The sequence below is a fragment of the Apaloderma vittatum genome, unplaced genomic scaffold (assembly GCF_000703405.1).
Source record: "Apaloderma vittatum isolate BGI_N311 unplaced genomic scaffold, ASM70340v1 scaffold4559, whole genome shotgun sequence".
Classification (NCBI taxonomy): domain Eukaryota; kingdom Metazoa; phylum Chordata; class Aves; order Trogoniformes; family Trogonidae; genus Apaloderma; species Apaloderma vittatum.
The window spans coordinates 3,031-20,335 of NW_009735645.1; the positions used below are offsets into that span (position 1 = coordinate 3,031).

The 17,305-nt window shown below is 36.1% G+C and overlaps 1 protein-coding gene across 1 annotated transcript in view; it reads left to right on the top strand.

The window, feature by feature from the left end:
* Positions 1–510: 510 nt before the first annotated feature.
* LOC104279374 (neuropilin and tolloid-like protein 1) overlaps positions 511–17,305 on the top strand; it is a gene marked incomplete at both ends in the record, with an annotated part of 35,626 nt that continues 18,831 nt past the window's right edge. The window contains one exon of the mRNA XM_009876642.1: positions 511–759. Within this exon, the coding sequence (XP_009874944.1) occupies positions 511–759 (249 nt within the window). The remainder of the gene's footprint in view (positions 760–17,305) is intronic.

The window sequence follows — 17,305 nt, forward strand, 5'->3', positions numbered from 1 at the left end:
AAAGGTTAGAAAGAACTTCTTTACTGTGAGGGTGACAGAGCACTGGAACAGGCTGCCCAGGGAGGTCGTGGAATCTCTGTCTCTGGAGACCTTCAAAACCCGCCTGGACGGCTTCCTGTGTGATGTGCTCTAGGCAATCCTGCTTTAGCAGAGGGATTGCACTAGATGATCTCTAGAGGTCCCTTCCAACTCCAACAGTTCTGTGATTCTCTGAATCTGTGTTTGAACTAATTGGTCCTAATGTGTATTTTTCTTTATACCACAGATATCTCTCTTAGTTTTGCTATGAACTGCAGTCATAAACACTTTTTTTTTTAAAGGAAAGGCATAGACAAGTAAGCTGATGGTGTTAAATCTCTACAAATATAAATGTCCTAATTTTCAAACAAATTTTTAAGCAAAATGTTAGGATGCATAGAAAATTGATACATTCAATCTTCTTTAATTTTGTTTTAGGTTTGAAGGGTCTTGGTTTAGAAAATAATAAGATAATTTTCTTTTCCTCTCTAGCCGCCCCTAGACAATGCATTGAACTACACTTTGATGAAAAATATTCCATAGAGCCTTCTTGGGAGTGTAAATTTGACCATATTGAAGTGCGAGATGGACCTTTTGGCTTTTCCCCAATCCTTGGACGTTTCTGTGGACAGCAAAATCCACCTATGATAAAATCCAGTGGCAGATTCTTGTGGATTAAATTTTTTGCTGATGGTGAGCTGGAATCTATTGGGTTTTCTGCTCGGTATAATTTTACACCTGGTGAGTATAAACTTTCACACTTCTCAATAGAAAAATCTTAACACAGCAACTTTGCTAAGGATGGATAATTGTGCTGTTGTATAATATCTTTAACTGAGACTATCTTTATTGTCAAGGAAAGTATTAACAGGTAGGAAAATGATAGAAGGTATATATATATTTTGCATAACAAGTGAGGCTTAGTCAAGGAAGAAATTTTCAATACAGTTTTGTCCAAGATGTGTATATTCAGACTCTACACTTTTAAAATGAATTGTTTTCAATCAAATTCTATTATAGAAAATAATTCAAAAGGTTTCATGGGAAGTTATGTGGTTTATTCTTGATTGTTACATTGTTCAGCTTTTCTTTCAAAATGATCACTGATAAAGTATTCTAATAAAAAAAATGCAATTATCTCAGAAAATTCCATCATTGCTTTTCCACTTCACCAATCATTTCCCCAGCTGAGGAGTAGAATAACTTTTCAATAAAGCAAACTATTACAAGTATTGCCAGAGGAAGTGTGAGGTTCAAATAATAAAATGTATTAAACATTTTTCTAAGAAGGGTATAAATCTTAATTATTCCTTGCCACTTTAAAAATTTAATTCATTAAAGTAAAAAGTAATTCATAGTCATAATTTTCATTAATTCCCCTCTTCCCCCCACTTATTAACAAAAGATTGCTGATTTTAAATTTAATTTTTGGCTGCAACCACACAATACTGCACTGCACTGCTGGATTTGACGTAGTTTTGTACCTTTTTGTGTATTGAGTGATGAGTCATACCTTAATATAGCTTGCTCTAAAGCACTGTAATTATTATGTAATTTTGTCAATTATGTCACTGTTGTTTAAGCTAAATTGTTGTATTAGGCGGAACAATATTCTTTAGAATATTTGCTAAAATTAACAAGCCCTAATTCTGCTTGCTTAATTATTCCAGCAGCATCACAGAATGTAGCAGGGCTACTTGAATGTTCCTCTACATGTTTTTCTTTTATTAATGCTAGGAAAAATAGTTATAAAATTACCCAGCATAGTTCAGTGTTCTTTTAAGCCAAATATAGTGTCTTCTGGAAGGTAAACATACTTAGAAGATGCAAACTGCATCTTCTACTATATCTGCACATACTTGTCTCTGAAAAGTGAGTTAAATTTTTATCTCTCATTTACTGTGGCTGTATGGACTTTCGCCATTTGCCTCTACATTTCCGCTGAAAGTTCTTTGTTTCAGATTCCATATTCTTATTTCAAAGGGTCAGGTTTTATGGTTGAAAACATGCTCATAGCACAATCTGCAGCTTATTCGGTCTAAAAAACTCTCAGGTGAAAAACAATTTCATGGACCATGTTTTATCCTTGTTCCTTTTCTACTGATGTAAGGTGGATTACCACACAGAGATCAATGCTGGTAAATTGCTATAGTGGCATAAATTATTCCAGACTTCAGATAGAATAGCTATGTCTTTTTTCTTCCTTTTTTTTTTTCTTTTCCCTTCCATAAATTTCAATAGGAAGGTCTGCAAATGATAGAGGGTTTCTAGGAATACTGGCCAAAATGAGAACGTGATTAATGTGACAAGCGCAAAACAGCACTGCTGCCTTCTTGCTCACCAGTAACAGGAAGCAGTTCTCATTCCACATGATTACTTGACCAGTCCTTTATTATGTAGGCATGGGTAAGGCTTGACATTTGGAGATCTGTCATCTGAATGTGCGCAAGTGGAGGGATCACTGTCAACTCATCAAAAAGAGCAATGGCTTTCAAGAGTGTATAAGAGTAGTGTAGAGAGGAATTGCCTCCAGAAATTTTCACCTAAACCTTCTAGATCAATCTTGGGTAGTGACAACTTATGAAATTAAATTATGAACAAAGGAGAGATCAGAAGACAATTTTCAGCTAACCTCTCTTTAAAGAGCATCAAGAAAATGGTCCAAAGACTCAGTTGGAAACTGTTGGTGTCAAGAGCAGTTGAACACTCTCAGAAGGTGCAGCTTGTTGCAACCACCTCACAGGGCACAAGCAACAGGCCCAGCCTAACTGCAGGCTGCACAGGAGGCTTTCTCCATCCCACTGACAGGCTCTTTCTTTGGTACCAGTGATTTTTGATAGTTCCCGCCTGTGTGGTCCCCACCTACCCTTGAAATGTTCCTCAGCTGTCACTTTTGCATTCAGTATCTTGATGAAGGCTTTGGTTTGTCAATAAAGACAAGAAATGTGATGTTGAATGTGTGGCAAAATTTTTAAAAAAGAAATAAAAATCCGTAAGTAAATTAGACTAAATTGAAGTTGCAACCATTTATTGTTATTTGAAGGGTACCTGGAGAAGCAGGGAAAGAAATTATTTACTATGTCCTCAGGTTGTATAAAACCATCTTATTGGATGAAGCTGAAAAAAGATCAATTAATGTATCTTAAAAAATGTTCCAATGAAGATCTATTAGTCTGTACAAATGGAAAGAGCCCTGTTACCTGAAGCGTTTTAAAACTAGATTGGACTAAGTCCTAAAAAGAGAAATTATATAGAACAATCCTAATTGTAATTTTACATTTACCAGAACTTTTCTGCTCAATAATTTCTTTGCCTGCTTGATAATGAAATGTTTAAAACTCTATCCATCAATGCAAAAGTGCAGTGGAGTTTCAACACTCTCTGTACAGGCTGGGGTTTCAGGTTCCATTTAAATAGATTTTTTTTTTTCAGAGCACTTTTCAGCATTCTAATCAGATGCAATCTGCATCTAAAGTGAATTTTCAACTATTTTCTATATGACCCTTCCAACCCCTGACATTCTATGACTCTATGTCAGAAGTTTCTAAGGAAAACATACTCATTATGTACTATTTCAATTTTATTTTTTTATTGTTAAATGAGGATTAATTGAGATAATTTCTAAATGGAACTCTCTGAACCTATGAAACCTTTATAAATGAATACAAACATTTTGGGTTTTTTTGCAAATCTCATGTTGAAAAGAAATAACATACCAGACCACAACATTTCCAGGTTGCTCATGTTCATTTTGAATGCAAATATGTTTGACAAGGGAAAGACACAGGACACAAGTCACATGATAATTCTTTCTTGTTCTTGTTTTGTAATTCTTGGGGCCACTGAAAGGCTTGCACCTGAAATTCCACTTCACATGTCTGTGTCCTTGGACTCTCTCACTCTCATTTTTCCTAAAAGTCATGTGATGAGAACATTTTCTGATATGGTTGTATATCACTGCGTAGAAAAATTCAAGTACTACTTCAAGGGGACGTATTCTTGACAACTATCCTTTAAAATGAGTCAATTTTTTAATGTAGACAAGAATTCAGAAAGAGAGAAGATATGTTTATCTGAGCTTTCTTACTCAGCTAGATTAATCAGATTTCTGTTTATCCTGGTCCCTGATTTTGCAGGACAGTGGCTTAAGATAGCACATTACTTTCAGTTCCTTCAGTCAGTAGAAGCCATCTGTGTTTTTATTTAGCCTCATTAATACAAAGGTCAGTCAGTAATGTTTTCTGTTCAGCTGTCTGATAATGGAAAAAGAAAAAAAAGCTTTATAATCTTATGTCTTGAAAAGTGGAGTGTAAAACTGTCTAATCAGAATAACGGTACTTTTACATCCCCATCGCAGTAGTACAAGTAGCTGTGCAATGTCAGAGTAATAGAATAATGACATCATTTATCCTGAGGGAGAAAACACCATGCAAGTTCTTCCTGATTGATGAATTTCTATATTTCAGGACAGATGAAAAATTTGATGTGAATTTATTAAATTCAGTTACAGTTCTAAAAAACTTATATTGGCCAGTCATTTTGTCATCTAATGTCCATGTCCTGCCTTATGTGTAGGGGGGGTATTTCTCAGGCATCTGGGACAGCTGTATGCCTGTGGGAGCTTGCTCACTTGCTTTTATTTATTTATTAGTTTTCCTGTTCTGTTCTCTATTTGGTCTGACTGCTTATAAGTTATCACCAGAAGTGACAGCAACTTTTAACCAGCTTGCAATCCAATTAAGTTTTTTGAGAAATAATGAAAAATCTCAGAGCCATATAACTTTGAATGAATCGGATCTTTTTCCCTTGGGATCAGAGTTGGTTGTAACTCTTGGTATAACTCTTTGTTTAACCTTTTGAGCCAAAACTTTTTGACTTTGAACAAATAAAATTTGAATTTATTTATGGAGATTTCCAGCCCTCAGCACTTCAAATTGTTACAAGCAGCTTTCTTGAGTTATCAACTTTTAGAGTGTCCATACCAGTGCACGTCAGCCACGTTATTGCCATTCACAATGTACTAAGGACATCTGGTCTTGTGAACGAGAAGTAATTGCCTAACCTCTAGCATGATGCATTCACATGCTACATTGAAAATCACAGTCAGCTACATAAATATGGTCATTTCAAGAGAATTTGATTTACATTGTGCTGTTCTCTAGACTTCATTAATTTACAGGAACTGCAGGATTAGGTCCAGAGTATTTCAATACCGTAAATGTGAGAATGTAACGGAATAATATGTTTATTTTAAATTTCAGAAGAAAAATAATTTCTTATGTGGAGTGTCTGAAAGTTCTTCCAGCATTCTCAGGTCCCATATTACCTCTTATTATCACATACTTATATTTTTCTTTCTGCAATACCCTAAAGACAGCTTCCGAACTTCCTGGTTTAGAAATCCCTGCACACTGGGAGTATCGTATTACCAACAGGAAGAAGTTGAATGCTTAAGTTTCTATCCTGTTGAGGTTTGCTGTAAAAACAAGAGCGATAGAAATGCAAGATACACTTTTAAGTGTCCTGACATTGGAAGGAAGAAAAAAAAAAACAGGAGCTGAATTAACTAGAGATATTAGTGTTGCATTTGTATTGACCGAGTGTGAATATTGGAGTCAAGGGGCTTTCCAAGTCATGTGATGTCTTCCACACTGGGCCTGCAAGCAGCAGGTTTCCAACTCAGGTCATAAATACCTAAATTAATATCTCTCTGTTGAAAGATCTTAAAAGACTTTTAAGGTTACTTTTATTTAGGTATTTTCTGCTTTAGCCATCATTATGGAAGACCTGTCACAGGATCTGAATTATTAGGAATGTTCTTCTGATTTCTTACCTAAAATTATTCATGGCCACCTTATATCTTTGCTTTCGGACACCGATGTTAGCTGTTAGCTTTGAAACTTCCTTTCTCACCAGGACTGTATGCCAGTGTGTCATGACCTTAGAGATAGTAGTCACCTCAAAGTTTTTTAAGATGTCACTTGCCTGTCTACATAAGCCAAATCCTGGTACTGTCTTTTGTATGCCACAGGCAATTTGTTCCACCAGCCACCAGTACTGCAATCCTCCCCTCTCCAAGAATATTTTCTCTATATCTGTTGCACAACAAGTTGAACACAGACTTCTAGAGGAGGTTTACTAGGTTATTGTACTGCAGTACCGGTACAAATAATTCTTTTCTACTTCCACAGGAATACTTTTCTTGACATGTAGGTGATCTCTCCAATAAAGGTGATTATTATCACCTAAATATTATTTACAGAGGAAATATTATTTACAGAGGAACCACATTTCTCTGACAAAAATACTTTTTGAAAGCACCTGAGAGAAACCTTTAGCAAGCTTAGTGTGTACATTCAAAAATAATACTACAAACTCAACATTTTTAAAATAAGCTGCATTTCTACACCAACATTGTTATAATTCTCAGAATAGTTTGAACAACGTGTTATTGAACAATTAAAACTAAATCTTAAGAGACAGGTGAGGATTCTCCTTAAATATGGTCCTTTTCTTATGCTCTTTCCCCCAAGGACACACTTTGGGCTTTATGCAAATACTATAGTGAGTTAGCTTCGCCTTAGGTCTGCTTTAAACACTTGCAAAATGTGGAAACAACCAGTGAGACCTGGTCATTTGTTTTCCCTGTTAATTCTTGCTTTCTCTGAGATGTTTGTGAAGCATTTGGGAATGGTAGAGAAGATAATATGGAATTTGTACGGATCAGAAAGCACAGGTAGTCATCTTCCACAAGTATTGGGAAACAACAGGTTTACAGTAACAGTTTTCACTCCTAATACGCATATTCAGAACACCTCCAAACTCTGTTGTTAGGTATCTTACTCAGTAGTTCTCATTCAAAGAGTTTAACATCTATTTCTTAGGGAAAAAAGGAGAAACTTTGTGCCTCATATGTAATGAGTAAGGAGTTTGAAAATACTCTTTAAAGTTGCTCCAGATCATCTGACTGCCTTACCTGGCAGATTTTCTAATAGCTCTTACTGGGATGCACTTCTGGCTGATTGTGTTGTGGCCTCATGCTGGCAACACTGTTGTCTGTGATAGTTTCACTTTGTGACCTTGGTGATGTGGATGTCTGCAGAGATTACGCTGACGTTGAAACAATTCTTTTTGTTTGCTTATCCATTCCGTAAGCTCCTGAATTTTCATCTTTATGTATTGTATCTACAGGTTGCTGAGGTGTTACAGGTATGGCTAATAAATGTTGACAATCACCTCAGTGCTCTTGTCTAATCAGTATGGCTGTGGCCCTTCTGGTAGGCAGAGAAACTGTTTTTTATTCTAGCCACAGAGTTGCAAGGGGTCTGTTTCTTTAGCTGTTTGTATAGAAAATGATGTTTTTATTTTAGATACAAACTCATGTTTATATAATTTGTTTTCAGTCACCCATATCTGTTACTTTGGTATTTGCACAGATTCAAATAACTGTGATTATTGTGGGGTTTTTTTGTTATCATTTAATGGAGTATTTCTCAATTCCAAGAGCAATAAATAAGAAGGGGGGGAGGGGGGGTTGGCATGTTTAGCTTTCCTTAATATTTTTTTCTCTTTGAATAGTGCTTCTAGTTAATCCTCCTTAAAGAAATACACACAAGCCCTTGTCAGAATACTGCCAGTCCTCTAACTAATTAAGAGTTCTTGCTCAGTCACGATTAACTCTGATTCTGCACACTGTAGTCTTTGGGAATCATGTTTCTGTTTCTAGAATTGATTATTTTTTGCAGTAAGAAATTGTTAGTACATTAGAAAATGTGTCAAATTCAAAATATATCCCTCCAAGACATTGTTTATACTCATTGACTGACATAATTTTCTGAGGGTAATATTCATATTTTTTTATAAAGTGGTCAATGCAGAGAGTCTTTTTTGCTTACCAGTACTGAGGTGAATGTCATTGAATATTGTTTTGCATATTTGCAGTTCTAGTAGATGTATGTTGCGACCTCAATATATCTCTTTCTTTTTTTTATATATATTGATGGTTATGACAAATCAACCACTTGTTTACTGTCTGTTGAGAAATGTAGACTATGTAATTCTTTCATCTTGGGTGTCACGCCTGAGCTTCTTTGGTGCTCAGATCCAAAAGTGAGATTGTCTGTAAAAACATGCTGCTAACTTCAAAAAGTGCAGCTTTTAAGGAGAGACTGAGCTAAAAAGTAAAAATGATGAACAGAATTGGTTCTATTCAGCTCAAACCAGGACGTCTGTCTATTATTCACTTTATGTAGAGATATTCCTTTAAAATATCAGCAGGATAAGGCTGATAAAAAATTGAGCCATTAAACACAGGATGACACAAGCATTTGACATTGCTATTTAAAGTCTGAGAATTTTCTAATGTTATGTAGTCTGTTTCTGTAATGTCAAACACTGTGTTTTACACTATATCTTGTAGGTGTTTTGTTAGTTTTAAATAAATAAAAAAATTTGTCACATAATTTTAATTCCTGAAATCATTTTTACATGCAGAATGCCACTGGCACAGCTAATGTTTTTCTGTTGTTGGGAAAAGCCAAGAAGTTAGTTTTGTTCAATTTATGATTGCGTAGTTATTTTCAATTTGCACCCAATTTTTATTGTGGCAAGTCCAAATCCTATGATGTTTTTATTTTTTTCTCTACAAAACCTGTTCATTTCACTAAGACCCTCAGACCAAATAAGAATAACAGCTACTATAATTTAACACTGTAATCCATCTAAAATCTCTGAAATTACTTTCTGTTATGCCCAAGGATAATTCCAAAGAACAATTGCTTAAGCTTACTATACTCAAATACTGCACTGACAAGCCACTAAATCTAGTCCCAATTTAGCAAAGAACTTCAGGAAGCCTGCATTTAAGCATGTGGCTAAATTTGGGCAATCTCTAGGCTTGGGTACTTTCTTAAAGATAAGTGTTTTTAATTATTGTCTTCTACCTTCTCTTCTGTTCAACTAAGTTAGTATGAAATATTTATTTATTTGGAGAATGGAACTACTCTTTCTTCAACTCTTTCTTCATTTTCATGAATTAAAAACTATTTTTCTACCTTCAGACAAATTGTGTGGTAGATAGATACTGACACAGTGCCTATTTGATCAATGTCACACTAATAGACCATTAAGTAAGCTCAACTTATTCACTAACTTGCAGTTTTCACTTGTTCTCATATTCTGCTACAGTAAGTTGAGTTTCTGTTGGAGTTAGAACATCACTATTATTGATGTCTGTCTTCCTGCACCATTCCTCCCCTAGATATTCTTGTTCCTAAAAAATCATCTGAAATTAAATAATTTTCTTCAATAATGCTTAAAGCAGAATTCATTCAAATAATTTTTTTTTTGTCCAATTCAGTTTGTCAGTCATGTTTGCAAGTTATAAAACGAAGTGATACTCATTCTGCAACCATTTGCAATGAGTACTCGTCCCACTCCTTGGATTTTAAATTTTAGACATAAAATAAATATTCCAGTAGATTTTTACTACATTCCCCCTACTTAAACTTGTGATAGTGCCTCCATTGCCAAATGGACATTTTCAAATGAAAATGGAGCAGTACTTAAGGATAACCTTTTGAAAGGAGCAGTTATTTATTTGTACAAAAAGAAGCCTGTGGGGTTTGGGTTGTGGTTTTTTTTGTGTTATCATGTGTTCTTTTCTTTAAAATTGGGACTTAAGCTCCTAGGCAAAATCTCCACGAAGAAGAATCACAGAATCACAGAATTTTTGAGGCTGGAAAAGACCTCTGAGATCATCAGGTCCAGCCTATGACCCAACATCACCACATCGGTTAGACCATGGCACTCAGTGCCAGATCCAGCCTCTCCTTAAACACCTCCAGGGACGGTGACTCCATGCCTTCCCTGGGCAGTGCATCCCAGTGCCTGAGCACCGTCTCCATGAGGAATTGCTTCCTGAGATCCAACCTAAACCTCCCCTGATGCAGTTTCAGGCCATGCCCTCTCGTCCTGTCACTGGTTGCCTGGGAGAAGAGCCCGACCCCCACCTGACTACAACCTCTCTTCAGGTAGTTGTAGAGAGTGATAAGGTCCCCCCTTCAGTCTCCTCTTCTCCAGGCTAAACACTCCCAGCTCCCTCAGCCTCTCCTCACAGGACTTTCCCTCCAGTCCCTTCCCCAGCCTCGTTGCTCTCCTCTGGACCCACTCCAGCACCTCAAAGTCTTTCTTGCAGTGAGGGGCCCCGCCCTGCACACAGGTCTCGAGGTGAGGCCTCCCCAGCGCTGAGCACAGGGCAGAATTACATCCCTGCTGCTGCTGGCCACACTGTTCCCGATACAGGCCAGGATGCCATTGGCCTTCTGGGCCACCAGAGGTATCTAGGGAAAGCCAAGATGGTCTTTAGTATATTACTCTTTCTGCAAAATCTCATCTCCTCACTCACAGGTGATGTTGGAACTCAGTAGAAGACAGGACCAAGCAGTAGTGGTATTTATCACACACCTTTCTAATAATGAAGAAACTCTCTTAAGCTGAAGGTGTCTCAGCTGAAGATCTTCCAAATGATGTCTGTCTTCCATGCTGTGTTTTGTTGGCAGCTATGACTCTGTATCACTAGTTCATTTACTCTTTACTTGTGCCTTTATTCAGGGAGCTGCAGACATTTAAAAGTGCCTGCATTCTCTGTTAATTTATTTTTTTTGATTCATTTAGGACCAAGCGTAAATCATCTAGCTATGAGATTTTTTCTGAAATAAACAATCATTTAAGCAAAACTGAATTTATGAAGATTCAAATTAAAGTGTGCTTTTTCTGTGTGTGTACGTGGCACTTCATTATCTTTCAATTACATTTTTCATGTTTGTATTGCCTGTCTTTTCTTTACCTAGCAGCTAAAAATACCCGCAATCCAAACCTTGATAGTTTCCTAGAAATTACATTCTATTAATAAAAATGCCATCTTTTTATTTTAGTACTATAAGGAAATACTTAAAACTATTTTCAGAATTTTCATTTGTAATTACTGAATGAAGACTACTGGATTTCCTAATGCCTCTTGTCTTCCTAAAGTTTTATTATTTTTTTCCCAAAGTAGTTTTGTTGCAGTCCAATGTTTATTTAACTAGTGTAGTTGATGCCTGAAAACGTAATCTACAGCTTCATACAATATAGAAAAGCTTTCAGCTAAACAGACCAAATTCTTTTCTGGTTTAAGAAGAGGCTTCTGTTCTTACCAATGAAGCTGGAAGCACGGTCAGGCAGGTTGGGCTGACTCTTGTATTTTGGTGTGTCTGGATCTATCTAACCCGCTTTCAGAGGGCTTTGCAATTACATGGAGATACAGTCTAATCGAGAGCCTTTCATTAAAAAGATGCTAGTCGTCCATAATCAAATCAGATAACAATACTGTTAGCAAAATTGCTTCATCCCTTAGAGAGCAATTCTCAAGATAGACACTTTCTGTTTCTTATTAAAAATGCAAAGTATAATAAATACCACAAACATTCATGTATACAAATATCCTTTGAAATGGAGAGATCCAGGGCCCTCAAATTATTCTTGCTCTGAAGATTCTTCTCAGTTATGTCAAAGGCACACTGTTTACCGGATCACAGCATAGTCTGTAATTCACTAGGTAAATGAGTGTCTGACATTAGTGTTTCCTCAAATAGATTTGCAGAGGAGAATTTAACTTCAGTGAGAGAAAATGTTTTGGTCTGTGCTACACAGTTTAAAATGGACTTCCGATTAATTTTTTTCTTTTAGTGCTTAGGGTGATGAGATCTACCAAACAGTTGAGAATGCCATTGAAAGGAATAAATTCATTGCAGATTTGTGAAAATAAGTAAGAAGATACTTTTGATCAACATTTTAGAAATATTGCTTCAGAGATCATAATACATTAAAGATGCAGAAAGTTTTTTTGAACACTTTGGTGTCAAAAGACTACATCTAATATCGAGAAATTTGTGTTAAGAAAGATTGCTTGAGTCATGAGTAAGATGATGAGAACAGAATTGCCAAATATTTTCTGAGATTTCAGATGCAAATAAGCTGATGTCTGTGGCACATCCATTATTAAAAATTTGTACTAGCGTGACAGAAACAGGCAGTGTGAAATGTGTTATTCTAGTCACATATCAGTCCCCTAGATGACACTGAGAAGCCAGAAGATGTTGTGTAACAGGACTTACAAACATCATTTGCCAGATGTTATCTGATAGTCGAAGCTCGAGAGACAATGTTATCAAATCTGGTGGTTGCAGTATGTGGGTTAATAAAAGATTGTATGATACCATTTCTTGTTTTCTCTTGTTTTTTTCCTTTCTTTTCTGTAGCTCATTTCTCAACTCTATGTGAAATTTAACACTAAAAGAGAATGCAGAAAATTATTATTAAAAATAGTTTCTTTTTTAATACTGATTTTGTTGTGTGGATTAGATAGTTGTTTATTAACTGCTACGAACTACAAAGTCCCCACTGATGTTATATAAAATAAGTTTATAGGATTTTTTTAACAAAATGCATACTGGCATAGCAATTTCAAAATCAGATTTGGGTAATTTGAAACTGTAATTGCACGTGCTTTAGTAATTTGTATCATTTATATAGTTGTTTGTATTCCAGAATATTACATATCAATGATATTCCAATTTACATATCGATCAACAAATTAACAAGTACTTTTAAATGAAAAGTTTTATTTATATTTGACTATTTCTGGCTTTTTATCAGTAGAGCTTTAAATGGCTCCTTCAGATCAAGGTAGGAAAAAACCTACTGTTTGGTAGTCAAAAACTTGATCTGGTCAAATGAAATTTAATTATTGCCTGCCTGTTGGATAAGTGGCTGACCCATGCTTAAAAATTCCGAGTGCTCTAACTGACCATCGGGTTTGACCTGCTACTGCTGCAAGTGAAAACTGCCCTGATACCTCAGTTCTTCTAAATATTACCACATCAATGAAAGAACTGGACAATCTCTAAACAGTACCCACTTTGCTATTCTTTTTCCAGTCTCTTGAGACAGTTAATGTAAATATTAGATATTGTGTAAACTAGACATAAGGACTTAGGAGCACTATTTTCCAAAGTGTGATTCAGTGAACCACAGTGTTTTTTTCATGGTGAATGAGATGCAAAAGACTAGTTTTCATTCTCTGTCTGAGGCCGAGCCAGTCAATCAGTACAGCACTCAATAAATCAATTGCTAAATTCGGGTCAGATTGTGGGCCTAAACCTGCTTCTGTTGGAAGCATTATTAAAACTGTTGAGTAAATCCGGTGGAAATCAGTGTTGCTGCAGACTGGTAGTTTTGAATAGAGAAGAAAAACTGCAAATCTGTTAAATTCCATGGAAACTTTTTTAAAATCAGAATTCCAAAGCTATGATAATAGAACAAAAAATATACTAATCTATACTAAATGTAATCACTGCTTAGTGATAAGCTGCATCACTATCCAGTTTGTGGAGTGAGAAAAAGTCAGCAGTAACTGAGATTTTATAGACACAAATCTAACTCTGTTCAAACTCTAGATTACAGATCTCCAGATATCCACAGAAACATTTATTTGCTGCCGTTCATGACAAAACAGTTTGAGAATTGGTTGGTGAACACAGAGCATGTGGCATAAATCATACTTAAAGAGGACTGAGGATATATTTGAAGGATCTTATTGTTTAAAGAAAAAGTTAAACAGATTGAAGAAAATACCCTTTGATTTAGGATTTGTCATCCTGATTTTTCAATGTGGACATATAGCAAAACATGTCTTACTGCTGCTGATGAGTAACAATCTTTATTCAATAATTTAAGTGGAAACCATTTGGGGATAGGGTTGGTATGAATTATAATTGTTTTAGTCAACTATGTAGTAAAGCATGCAATAGGGCTTTCGCCATCAAAATAATAAAAGTCCCAGCTGACCTAGTGTCTTATTTCTAATAGATTGTGTCTATGCTATGTCAGTATTAGCAATTATTCATGGTTTAGACTGTTCTCTGGAACTTTTAATTGCATGAAAATGGAGAAAAAAATACCTATTTGTACAAAAGGGAATGTTACTCTCATGAAATTGTAACCAAAAGGAATCAGATGAACTCTTAAATTCGAAAACCTAGCTGTAAATCCTTACTTAACCAAAAATTTGTCAAAACGTTTTCCTCTCATAGTCTCAGGAGAAATTGAATTTCATAATATTGTAAAGAGTGGAAAGGTTACTGGTCCCTTTCCATATATTATTTATGTCCTTTAAATATCTGAATGTTATCTTATGCTATCTATATTAAAAATTACCCACAAACTTATGAATTTTACATTAAGTAGGAATTCACAGTTTAATGCAGAGTTATCTTCTTTCTGACAACTGGGGTATGCTGAAACTCTTCCTCACAGAAAACTGCTACCCTACAGTTAAAAAGATGAAAAAATAAAAGAAAGGGCAAGAGTATCTCCAAGGAAGATCCACAGTATACTCTGTAGCTAAAGCTGATGAAAACCTGTTTTCTCATTATGTAGAGAGGGCTTTGTACATTTGAGAAAAATACTGGAGTCAACAGCTCAGTACTCCCTGAAAGGACAATTTCTAGGTAGGAAACCTCTTAAAAGTAGCAGAACGTGAGGGAAAGCTCTTGTGTCACTGAAATCTCTACTGATACAGCTGCTAAAAGGACAGACCAGAAAACATTTTTTTCCAGCAGTTATTTCTAGGGTTTGGTGTTGATGTGCCTTCTTCAGCAATTCATTGAGCTATGTAGCTTTTAGAGTTCCTCTGCATGCTCACTAATAGTGTCTGTGGTGGGCAGGTATAATTACAATTAGAGTTGACAATTTGGTTTAACAAATGGGTTTCACTCTTGCTTTGATATGTTCTGATTTGGTGGTTTTTTATATTTTTCCTTTGGAAATAGATCATTCAGGCTCCAGTGGGGACGATAACCTAGAATCCTCCCTTTGATCTAAACACCAACAAATTTCTAGTCTGGAGGTAGAATACATTCTAAAAACATCCTGCAACAATGACATTTTGAATCATATAGAGACTTTGTTTCAGGAGAGCGCTACAGCATAATTAATCCAATAACTTAAAAAAAAATTAGTGGTTGCACAGTAAACTAATGAATGTTTTTTTTCAATGGCTATGTCACTTGTTACCACTCTAAGGATCATATTTACTGGAGTGTTTTGTCTGGTTCATCTCTTTCTGTTATCTTACATGATCAGGTGATTAAGCAATTGGTTTTTGTTGGGTTTTTTTCACAGATACAACTCAGTTCCATTCCAGTACTCTCTGACATGATTATTCGCTTCAGCAAAAGTCCACCTGGTGCTTTACCAGGCTGTAAGAGAGAAATATTTGGAGACAGTGCAAGAAATCTCTTGTTAAAGTGGGCAGTGAACTATTCACACATGCAAACTAGAGGAAATATTTGAGTTTGTCATGTGAGATGCAGTTATCCCCATAAAGATGGCAAAAGCACACGTGCCACAGCTGGTGTGGTCATCTACAGGAGGGGAATCTTAGTAGATGTAAACATTATGTTTGTATAGGAAATGTGTCTTAATGTGTGGTCATCTACAGACTTTTCAGTACTATTTGTACTACAGTCAATCTCTTGACTATAACAGCTTAAAAAGACATAGCTCTTCAAAAGAATTGGGACCATTGCAGTGAATGTATTCATTCTGTTGAATGTTCCAAAATAAAATTAGGAGAAAGCATTTCTTCTGTGAAAATAACAAAGGCTACTTCATATCACCAAGTTATTCCCAGAAGTTCCTTGTGTCTTGGGAAATCCAGTCTAAGGACTGATACAGCATGAATGGCCTCTCTGAAAAGGATTTAACACTCAATAGTAGCAAGCAATAACCATGTAGAAATTGATTCAGTCTGAAGTAAGCCTAAAAAATAGTTGTGGCTAAACCCTCTAGATAATTTTTTCCCTATACTTCTGTCATAAATGTAAACTGTTAATTCCTTGAGCTGAGATAGGCGTCTTCTATAAGAAACCAATGAGGCAAGTCTCAAGCCTTAGTAGTATTGCACTGAAATCGCACAACTAGGCTGTACTTAGCATTCAGTATCATTCAGGAAAGCTCCACAGCACTTTTATGTTGCACGTATTTCTTCCTCTTCGAGTTCAGAGACCATTAGTCAATCGCAGGGAGTCACTAGGATAATAACTTGGGGAGACACATAGAAGATGTTGCCCTTGACTGATAGTCAGTCCTGGGGGTCAAGTCAGCTGCACTGTCACAGCAATGCTGCATTGCTCAGATAAAGTGGGCTCCTGAGCTCATTCAGTCTTGTTTCACACATTTCCAGGCAACTGGCAGGTAATGGAATATGCAGCGCCTGAAATGTTTGTCATAGGATCATTTCTCCCTGCTTTGTAAGGGGAATGTGATGCCTAATTGGAGCCCTCAGCTGCTAGTGAAAATGTTTAACAGAATAAAAAGGATCTGCCAAATAATCCCATGCATCATCAAGGCTTCCAGACTTCCTATTTCCACTCAGCTGCCTGAGTATGACACCGGTGCCCATCTTACCTTCTGATATGGTTCCCATCCATACAAAATTTATACTGGAGAAAGAAGCTACTCTAAAGAGTTTACAGAGCAGATAACAAAGGCAATCAGACTAATTTCTCAAAGCCAGCTACTGTGTGCCTGAAAAGAGAAGCCTAGTTGCAACTTCTGTAATCTTGTGACCTGTTCCAGTGGAGTTAGTTCAGGCACTTCTTGTTTGATCAATCTTAGCAAGAAGTTATGCAAAGTGTGGTGTGTTTTTCTCTGATGACACTGCCTTTTCATTTCCAAATAGAAGTTAAAGAAACAAGTGTTAACTTTTGGTATACAAATGTCTGGTTATAGCTAACACTTGCAGTATGTATTATCTTAATGAGGTCACAGTAGCTGTGCAGTTCATAAATCAGTATAATATACTCATTACACTCTAAAGATGCTTTGATTGCAAGCATGAGATGAGATTTGTAAATGTGACCCCCAAAAAAGTAATAATAAATTTTAGAAGTCTGGGCAGCAGTTTCTGTTATTACAGCAATATAAGGAATCTGGTTAAAGTAACTAGAGCAGGTTGGCTCTATTTTAGTAATGTAGCATCCAAAAGAGGTGCCCTTGTTCACAAATGATTCTTAAGGAGCACAGAAACTGAAGACCAAGTACAGCATGTGCTATTGCCAACTATAATTATTACAGAGCTTTTTTTCAGGTTGTCTAGCAAACTGCACGCTTTCTTTGGAGATCCTTTGGTATCTTTAATACAGATAGAGCCATATATACGAAAGTTTCGAAAAAGACTACAGAG